This window comes from Podarcis bocagei (genome assembly GCF_964188305.1).
Source record: "Podarcis bocagei genome assembly, chromosome: 2".
NCBI classification, from domain to species: domain Eukaryota; kingdom Metazoa; phylum Chordata; class Lepidosauria; order Squamata; family Lacertidae; genus Podarcis; species Podarcis bocagei.
Window position 1 is genome coordinate 41,756,834 of NC_138126.1, and position 10,786 is coordinate 41,767,619.

General features: G+C 44.8%; 1 protein-coding gene across 2 annotated transcripts in view; it reads right to left on the bottom strand.

Moving 5' to 3' along the window:
• Positions 1 to 10,585, bottom strand: part of OXTR (oxytocin receptor) — a 30,140-nt gene extending 19,555 nt beyond the window's left edge. Inside the window, exons 1-2 of one of the 2 annotated variants that reach the window (XM_081184785.1) lie at positions 10,241 to 10,585; positions 2,151 to 3,429 (exon numbers count right to left, since the gene is read on the bottom strand). In XM_081184785.1, coding sequence (XP_081040911.1) covers positions 2,151 to 3,069 — 919 coding nt within the window. In that variant the 5' untranslated portion in view covers positions 3,070 to 3,429; positions 10,241 to 10,585. Of the gene's footprint in view, positions 1 to 2,150; positions 3,430 to 3,787; positions 3,985 to 10,240 lie in introns of those variants that run through there. The other variant, XM_081184784.1, reaches the window with a different exon arrangement.
• Positions 10,586 to 10,786: the final 201 nt, after the last annotated feature.

The following is a 10,786-nucleotide window of genomic DNA, read 5'->3' on the forward strand; positions in this document are numbered from 1 at the left end:
AAGTGTCCCTTTCTCAGTAAGCTTCATGGGCTAAGGGATGAATCTGGGGTTTTCACACCCAAACCTATCATTCTAGTCACCCGCAGCACATCGGCTCTCAGTTCAAATAAGCAAGTAGCACATGTATCTTCTCCCCCACAAGGGGGGGGGGAATCAACTGGGGAAAAGATTTGAATGGGGAAATGGTTAGAGGAGAAAGTGTTAAGCAAGACTCTACTCTGCTACTCCTCCATTTACTTGCAGTATCCTGGTGATGCTTGTTGTTGAAAATAAAAAGAAGAAAATGGGGGGGGGGGGTTGGACTAGACACGCAAGGGATTCCTGGCTTAAGAAACCAAGTTTAGACCACAGGAGCTAGGTGTATATGATATTACGGCTGCCAAAGTGGCATCAGTTATGAAAACTTAAAATAACAGAACTGGAAGATACCTTACAGGTCTCTTAGTACAGAGAGGGACAGCTAAATAGCATCCAGTCTTACCTAGCTCTCATCATCCCCAGCAAATCTTAGTGTTAAATCATTTGTCTATATTCACTTGCAAGGAAATTCTTCCCCACCTCCTGAGTTTTAACAGGTGGATATATTTTTTTAGGAGGTGTGTGTGCATATAATGACTTGGAAATGTCTGACTGTGTGCTCTAGGTATGTAACTCCAAACCCCTCATTCCTAACTGACACATTTTGGAGCAGTTCTTGATGTCCCATTAAGGGGTTCAGGTTGGGCAGCGGATTATGCTTTTTACCCCCCCCCCGTATGATCACTCTTGAACCCACAGGAGCCCCCCATGCCTTTACAAGGGAGCATCAGGGTTTGAAGTGATGTGAGGCAACATGTGAGTTCTGTCTGTGGGGTTTAATCATTCACACACATAAGTTTCCGCTTGATCAGACAACAAGCACACATGTGTGGTAGTTGATAGCCTTGAGTAGCTTTTCTACAGAGTGTTGTTGTTGTTGTTTTTCTTCTGTGTGCTGCTGGTGGATAAATGCTACATGGCTAAGAATTCTCAAAGGTAGCCTTAACCCATTTAGAGAGATGAGTGTTTCCTATTGCAATGAGTGTCTCCCCTCATAGCTCCAATCCTGAACCAAGCCCCCGGGGCGAGGTCCACTGACCCCTCACTAATGTGCTCATTAGCTTTTGGCAGTGGTTTTCAGAGGAACAACCTGGAACCTCCAGGCTTTGTGTACATAAAGTTCCTCCCTGACACAGAGGGGCAAATTAAGATTTGGAGAGGGAGGATCACAGACACTCAGTAACTGACATCCTATCTATATGCTAAGAGATCACTTATGCCAACCTTTGTGGGCAGATGAGAGGCAGCTTTTACAAGCAAAAGGAAACTGGAGCAACCACTAGTTTCAGTAAAGGAACCCAATCACTGTAATTTTGTCATTGCTCAAGAAGACGCACCTGGTCATCTCAGTTCACAGCACGGGAGACACCTCCTTGTCAGCCCTCCATTCAGCTTTTAAACTCGCCAGTCACTGACAAGCTGGCCACCCATTCACAAAATTCTTTTTATCATTTGGTCTCACTTCAGGGTGAACCCAGAGTGTCTTTGTGAATCCACCAGTATTTTCTTATGAATACCAGTGTTGTCTTATGATCATTTTATATTGCTTTATGGAAACCATTTACCCTTGTTTAAAAAAACACAAACAAATAAAGAAGCCCATAATAAATTAGAGATCTATAAATGCATTCTTCTCCTTCCTGCTGCTTATTCTTTCTTCACATGCCTTACTATCCTGCTCCCCATTTTCAAAACATCCAAGTCCCTCATTTGGGCAGGCAAGGCAGTGAGGGAGAGAGATACCATGTAACATACCCAAGGTCACATAAAGAGTGGCCAAGGTCTCCCAGGGTTATATCTCAACCTTCTCCACCCCATCATCACCCTGCAAGTAAGCAAGCTGGTCTTCTTGCCATGCCATCTTAACATGTCACAATTTATTTTATTGATTTATTGTTGCTGAAATACCTCTTGCATATCTTATTTCACATTGCACTGCAGATCAGCTGGTTTGATAATGAGCTCAACTGAGATACCTCTGTATTTTTTAAAAAGAAATTATTGGGTGGCAATTCTCTATACTCATTGCACACAGCTTGTATAGGCAGGGAAAGGAGGAGAGAAGACTGTACCTTCTTTTGGAGCATTTTCGTCCCACGCAATCCACATCTGCACAATGAAAAAAGGAGTCCAGCACATAATGAAAGCTAAGACTATGATGAAGGTCATTTTGACAGTCCGGATCTTGGCTTTGGAAATGAGTTTGACACTGCTGACCCTGGAGAGGGTGCCTCTATGGGGATTCCTAGAGGTCAAGTTCACATTGGTCTCGTGAAGGGTCTTTAGCTTCACATTCTGCCAAATCTTGAAGCTGATCAAGCCATAGCAGATGGTCAGCATGACCACAGGGATAACGTACACAGTCAAGGTTATCCAGGTGATGTAAGCTTTAGGTCCCCAGGGCTGGATGAAATTTGCCCAGCAATCGAACACCCCATTATCCACATCCTGCATGGAAAATATTTGGAGTTGTGGGATGCTAAACAGAAGGCACACCATCCAAGTGAGGAGGACAGACAACCGGTCAGACCTCCTACGTAAGGACCTCAAAGGCTGGCAGATGGCCAAGCACCGATCCAGGGACATCAGCAAGAGCATGTAAGTGGAAGCAAACATCCCCACCACCTGCAGGTATTTGATCAACTTGCAGAGGTAATCTGGCCCAATGAACCTGAAAGTGATGTCCCAGATGAGCTGAGGCAAAACCTGGAAGACGGCCACCACCAGGTCAGCAATGCTCAGGTGCTTCATGAAGAAGTACATGCGGGAGTGCTTGTGGCGGGTCGTGTGGATAGCCGCCAGCACACACAGGTTTCCAGTCAGGGCAAGGAAGAAGATGAGGCAGAGCACGGCCACCTCCACCTTGGCAACGTTCTCATTCCGCTTCACGTGAGTTCTGTTGCTTTGGGACGTCTGGTTCTCCACACTGGAATTGCTCAAGGAGCAGTTGTAGATCCACGGGTCACTTGCGAACAAGCATAGAGTATCCATGGCTGGCTGCTTCCCATCCAGTGCCTTTTGCTAGATTGATCTGAGGGTGGGAGCCTCTCTCTGTGAGCTGCAGTCCCCTTCACAGCTCTCCCTTCCTTGGGACCAGGCCTTTCAGTTCTGCTTTCCTTTTTCTGCAACGCCCCTTTGCTCCCATTTGGTCTTTTCTTTCCTAGATGTATCTCCACTTCGCTCCCTTTGGGTCATTCACTAGCGTTTGCACATGGAGAAGAGTTGTGAGTGGCTTTTCCCTCTCTGCAGGCTTAGCTGCCCTGGGAAAAGTCTGGGGCTGAAAAGGTCCAAGCAGCCAGCTCTGTCTTCCTGTTACCTTCAAAATTACTCGACCCTCTTCCTCCTGGGCTCCTAAAGCAGTCACAGAAAAAGCAAGGAAATGTGTTTTTACCAGAAATCAGAATCACCATCCCTGCTGTCCTCTCAGTGCTGGACCCTTCCCAGAATGCTGTTGTATTACTAGGGCACTCATTCAATCTCAGGACCGTTTCAGTTTGTTTCAATGGATTGCTCCAGTTTACTTTAACGCAACAATGAGCCATTGGCTCATTGGTTCACAGAGTCCCTTTGGAGCTGCGGTGTTTATTCCAACATATCACTACATGCAGATCAAGGGAGAGAATAAATAAATAAAAACTACACACTTGCACATATTATCTGTTGTTGCTAAACACGACTTTCCTATTTGCAAAGAAATCCTGTTTCTTACCTTTAACTCATTCCTTTCTTTTAGAAACTCATTGGCTGTAGAGTTCTTTTCTCCATTTAAAATGTAGTATTTCCAGCTACCCTTCTCCAGATGAGATGATCCAAGGATTTCAGGTGAGTGTTTAATCCCTGTGACACATCCAGCTGCTCCACAAGTTTGCTCTCAAATGAATCCAGGAGGACAGAGTGGAGGGAGGGGGGGTGGAGGAGGAGCGGAGGCTGCAGTCAGCCCTTCAGAGTCATTCATGGGCAAAATATACTGCTACTGTCTAAACACTGCGGAGATCTGTTTTTCCATTAGGTGGCGGAATAGGCCACCGCTTTGCTCTCGTTTGCAGTGAGGGACTAAAAGCTCAGGAGAGACAGGATTGAGATTCCACTCAACAAGGACCGCTTTCCAAATTAGTTTTAGATGTGCACAGTTACACACAGCTGTGTCTTAAGAGGCATGGAAAAAATGCAAAGCCAGAACCCAAAGAACAGCAAAATCTGTTCTATGAGTCCAGATTTGGGGGGGGGGGGGGACAGCTACTTTTTGCTAACACCTCTCCACACAAATCCCTACTGTGCCTTTGCTGCATGCAAGACCAGCCCAAGATGTTTTGCTGCCTGAGGCAGAGCAGCAAATGGGTACACCACTAACTGACATCTATAATATCCAAGACTCGCTAGGCTATTTTGGTGCTTGAGGCAGAAATAGACATAAGCACCTCTCCCTGAGAGCAAAAACAAGCAAACAAACCACAATAATAATTGACAATTTCCTGGCCTTTCATGAAGCTCATCTGCAGCTGTTGGAAGTGACTACTGTACTCTGCCTACTGGCAAAGCCAGCTCTAGGACAAATAGTGAGGTGGCATGCTGCTCACCCACCCAAAATGGAGGAGTTAAAAATTCCACTGGCCTGAGGCAAAGCTCTTGCACTTCCCTGGACTAATGTGTGAAAACAGTGAGCAAAGATCTGAGGAGAAGATAAGTGACTGCACCTTCCAGCTAAAGATCAATTTCATCACATAAACAGAAACCACACTTTACATTTCCAAAGACCTGGAAGTGATTATTGCTACTATTTTTCTTATTATTAATTACCTGTCCTTAACCCTAAGGTCCCAGGCAGGGCTTTTTTTCAGCCAGAACTCACCGGAACTCAGGTCTGACACCTCTCAGGTAGACCCCATTGCCATTATAAGAGAACATATGGGAGGTGAGTGAGTTCTGGCACCTTTTCCTAGAAAAATAGCATTGGTCAAAGGGCAGTTTAGAGCAAATAAAACACAGTTTTAAAAGTGCTTTGTTTTTTTTAGAACTGACAATCACAGAAAAAGGTGGAACCTACAAATATACATATCAAGTGTCAAGAGCCAGGGTAAAGAGGTGTGGCACTTCACACATTATCTCCTCAGAGGCAAGATATACCGTATTTTTCGCTCTATAAGACGCACCAGACGACAAGACGCACCTAGTTTTTGAAGGAGGAAAACAAGAAAAATAATATTCTGAATCTCAGAAGCCAGAACAGCAAGAGGGATCATTGCGCAGTGAAAGCAGCAATCCCTCTTGCTGTTCTGGCTTCTGGGGTAGCTGCGCAGCCTGCATTCGCTCCATAAGACGCACACACATTTCCCCTTACTTTTTGGGAGGGAAAAAGTGAGTCTTATAGAGCAAAAAATACGGTAATTATTTGAACTGTGAGAGGTATGAGGACAGGCCTTGTGGATGCCGGAAGGAGCTGATGTCTCTGAGCGACACTTTTCTGGCTTTGTCAGAAAGCTCACAAAATTGAGTAATCTGCCTCACAACCTTTGCTCCAATCTAGTCCTGGTGACAGTGTTTGCTTAAACAGCTGTCACACCAAATCCCCCAAAGATCTTTTTAAACTCCATGGTTTTTTAGCTTTTTTTGGGGGGGAGTACAGCTGTGCTGTGAGAAGAATCTTGGGTGCATTTGGGTACATTGTGCATTCCTCTGAGTCACAACAGTCATTTCCCAATTTACCTCTCTGGCTCTTCCCAATATTGTTCTGCACTAAATGCTTCTGAGTTTTCCCTGGGTATCTCTTCTCCCACCCTTAATTATTTAATTTAGGCAGGAATCCCCCCCCCCTCCAATTTAACTGAAAAGCATACAGTACATGTTTTGGTTCAGCTGCACCTCCTGTCTTTTCCCTATTTCTTTGTTAACAAGGAGATAGTTTCATCCCGGTAGCTGGAAAAGTGGGGTGGGGGGATATGGGTGCTCTTTGAAGTGAATAGATTAGATGTTGATTTCTTGAAGTAACAATTTAGTTGTGTGGTAAAAGCTTTGGGGGAGAGCCCCATCTGTTAGGCTGGATTGGAGCTGCAGTTTAATTACTCTCCTTTTGTGTTGACAATCAGACTACATAAAAGAATGTCAGGCGCTAATGAAAAATGGCTTTCCTGTTTACAGCATTTACTGACAAGAGAGAGACAAGGGACAGGATCCAGCTCTTAGGGGTTTATATGCTGTTTAGAAGAGTCCAAATGCCTTCAAGTGTTTTGTGACAGGTGAGGAATGGGGGGAGACCGACAACTTCAAATGAAATTTGAATTCTATATTCACTTCCCTGCAAAAATCCTAAAGTTGTAACCCCAACTCCTAATTTTTTCTCTCTGAATAAATTATGCAAGCAATTTTGCATATGTATGCTCCTTCACTTCTTATTTCCATCTCTGGTTTTATGTAATGCAATGGGGAAGAGGAGGTAGGACAGACAGATCAGTCCAGGGTGATATTCAGAGAGACTTCAGACTGGTACCCATGATAAGTGAAGCAGGAGTTCCCACCAGCCCACTGAAATTCCCCTCCGGATTCTTACTAGTTTTAAAGTTTTTATTTGCAGACACTTATTTGTTTACTAACTTGGAAGCTGGACCAAATAGATTCAGCAGAATCCATCTAAACTTTTGGAACAACCTTAGGGGCATTTGAAAGGTATAAGAGCTCTCTAAGCATCCTCACAGCTGAGCTTCCTGTGACCAACCAGATTCTGTTGTTCAAATCCCCTATTATTTAGGGGCGGGCTTCAATTGCACCTCTACACACACACACACACACACACACACACACACACACACACACACTGAAAGAATGCACTGAAGGGGATATGGAGTCCTGTGAACAATCTCTATCCCTTGTTGCAGATGTGTGCAGTAGCCTCAGGGAGTGAGGCTACTAGACCAAATGGCCTTGCAACTTGCTTCATGGGCTATTTCAGTTCATGAGGGGGAGGATTCATCTGATCTTCCTTATTGTGAAGGCATTTTGGCATCACGTATGCCTTTCACAAACTATTTGTATGCTGACAATGATACTTCTACATTTGGACATTTTTTCCTCAGAGAACAGAATTCCTTCACCAGAATATTAATGAAACACTGACCAACAATCAACTAGCACTCATTTTCTCGATTTAAATCAACAGTGGATGCAAGACGTCCCTTCATTTATTCATTTATTATTTCTGCTGTTCATTTATTTTTTGCTCCAAATGTTGTTCCTCACGCCTCGCACACATTCCATGGACTGCCTACTCCGGTTAAACGTACAGCAAAAGCATTTTATCCAGTGGGCCTTAAATAAGCAGTTTGAGACTGTTCTTTTCAAGGAAAGAGCCCGATAGTCAAGCAAGATGTGGCTTTGGGAAGAAAGCTATGCCTCTGATATTGTCACCCCCCCCAAACCTGTGGGTAGCATGCGCAGCAAAGAAACATTCCCAGCTGTCAACTAAACACAAGGCTAGAGATCAGGCCTTCTCCCATGAAGCCTTTTGTGTTTTGGTTAAAGGTGAACCCAAATCACCACAGCTGCCATTTCTCCACTCCAGTCCTCCTCCAGTAGCTTTGCTTTTTTAAAAAAATCTGTAAATTACATAACTACAGCAATGCTGCATTATCAGAATATATCATTCTAGGTGGATGAGCCAGCGTTTGTCCCAAGCGATGGCAGTTGCAGTGGCAGCTGTAACAGAGCATCCCATTGCCTCTCCGTGGCCTCTTACCTTGAGTAGCTTGTAGTGGCTGCTGGAAAGTGGGCAAAGAGGAGAGATTGCCCCCACTGCGGCCCAGCCCTGTGTGATAATATGTTGGCTCTGAGGGGCAGGCAGAGGGCAGGGCTGCCATGGATGGGAAGAAAGGGGGAGCAGAGCAGAGAGCAAGGAGTCTTGATTTAAAACAAAAACAAAAAAAACTTGGTGCGTCCCTGTCTAATTATGCCCCTTTCTAAAATTTACAAAGAACAAAATCAAATCAAATCAGGAGTAAGGGTTTTTCTCAGGACAGTGGAGGGTGTTTGTTTTTGTGTCCCATTGTGTGGTGGTGGTGGCACACGTCCTTTCTCTGGTAGGAAATGCTTTGTGTGGAGGCTGTGGGGCACCAAAAAAGGGAGGTCAATGAGGGTCAGCTGTGGGGAGTGAGAACACCTGCAGGGCTGACAGAAACACAGGCGCTGAAGGGGCAACATCGCCTCCAACATTCCTCAGGTGAAAATGTCCCTATTTCCATCTGAGGAATGTTGGAGGGTATGTATGTGTGGGAGTGTGTGCCCACACACTGTCAGGGACTGGGCAGAGGAGGAATGGTGGAGACTGCCTCCCCATCCTGACCCTTCCAGGGAGGAGGAAGAGGAAGACAGTATAGAGTTACAACGGGGGGTTGAGGGAGGTTGCAACTCAGCAGATGAGGGGGAAAGTTGGGAAATCGTGGAAGAGTCAGAGCAACAGCTGGCTGACACGTTGTCCCTAGAAAGCAATCCAGACCCTCCATCTCCCAGAACCCGGCAAGCCTTAAAAGTAGGAGAGCAAAGAGCTTGAAGACAGAGGGCACTTAGTGGCACCCATAGAGGAGATGATGATGATGATGATGATAGAGGAAGTGGGAGAAAAGGGGGGTGGAAATGCACTCGGGACAACGCCATCATCCAAGAGGCAGGGTCCTATAGCCTATCTCTGTAAAGTTTAAAATAAAAAGGGACTGTAAGAAACTTTTTCTTGTCTTTATACTTTCCTGGGCAACCAGCCAGAAGCTGCTGACAACACCTTGACACCACCATTAACGCCAATTTTGGGCAAGATTGTGCTGATTTTTTGGTGAGATCTTCCCCAAATGGATGCAATCTTGCACCAAATCAGCACTGGTTGAGGTGACAGGTCAGGCAGGGCACCTGTGGGTATGCCTCCTTGGGGGCTTCTGCCCCCTGAAGCAGAGGTTTCACCCTGCCTAATAGCAGGGCCAGCTCTGGGAACAGGATAAAGACTTTTTCCATAATAGGCTAGTTTCCTAAGAGAGCAATCCTGTACATGTTTCTTCCTCAAAAGTAAATCCTGTTAAGTTCAAGTGGAGCTTAGGTATTTAAGCAGTTTAAGAGGCAATGGCAAAGAATTTAAACATGTGGTCCTACAGCTGCAGTCTGAAGTGGTAGGATCTCAGTTTGAACAAGTGGTATAGTCCCCAAAGAGCCACACAACATTTTTTATTCTGAACATGTTGTTTTATCTTTGCAAACTTTCTCTCTCTACTGAAATGCATGAATAATAATAATAATAATAATAATAATAATAATAATAATAATAATAATAAATTTGTACCCCTCCCATCTGGCTGGGTTTCCCCAGCCACTCTGGGCAGCTTCCAACAAAGACAAAAAATACACTAAAATGTCACACATTAAAAACTTCCCTGAACAGGGCTGCCTTCAAATGTCTTCTGAATGTCAGGTAGTTATTTATCTCTTTGACAGCTGATGGGAGGGCGTTCCACATGGCGGGCACCACTACCGAGAAGGCCCCTGAGTTTCCTCAGGTAGTTAACTAAAGTTTTATGCAGAGTAGACCTACTGAACTTAATGAGCAAGCTAGGGCCATTAATCCCAATGGAATTCCAATGGAATTTATTTGGCAAAATCTCAAAAAAGAGAAGTTTTTGATCTATTCTAAAGGAAATATGCCAAAATCTACACTACCAACATGGGTTGCCATACGTCTGGATTTTCCTGGGCATTTCAGAGATTTCCGCCCAGACACAGTTTCCGACAGCCAAATCCTGGCTATGTCTTGGAAATTCTGGACATATAGCAACCCTACATTAAAGTGTTTATGCTCACAGCTGCCTGCTAGATGAAGTTAATTGTGCTTCCAAACATAGTTGTGCTGGGGCTCTCTGCTTGTTCTTCATATTCAGCCCATGTTTGACATACTCCATCCAGTGCACTGGCAGTGAAACTTAGTTACTCACTTCTCTCCTCTTTCTGCCATGCTACTCCTTGGTAGAATAAAAACCCATCCATCATGCGAAAAAGAAAAGGAGAGAAACAACAGGTTCAGAACAAAGCGTGCAATTTGAGTCAGTTTCTACGAATTGGCATTGATCTGCATACAGACTGATACAAATAACCCGAACTGTACCAACATAGACATTTGCATTTCATTTGCGTATCTTACCTTTGGCATCACGTGATTTATTGCTTCCACAGGCAACCTGCAAATTACCATACAGTTCCTTGTTTCCAAAGGTAAAAGTTAGAAGCCAACCAGCTTCTCTTGACCTTGCCTGACTGCCCTCTGCTACAGATTTTGTATTATTTTCTCCACTCCCAAGGTACATTACACTGCAGCACACATTCAAAGCAGGAGGCTGGATGTGACAGCTCGAGATCACTCTAGCCCCGTGATTCTATGTTTAGCAACACTCACCTTCCTGCTTATAGCATCACATTCTGGTGTGAAGTGAACGACCTGCCTGTGTCTCTTTTGGTTGTCATTCATGGAGTTACACTGTTCAGTCTGACAGCACTTTGCTTTGCTGGAAACTCCCACCCCACCCCTTTTAATTTGCTTTCTACCTAAGCAAAAAGAGCTCTCTTCCCCTCCCCTTTGTTAGAAGGAAAGGCTTCAGGGAGCAAAAGATGTAGCACTGCCAGCTTTATAGCTTGCCACCCGCAAGATGAAGCAGTGGAGCCTCAGTCCAGACTCAATTACGCATGCAGG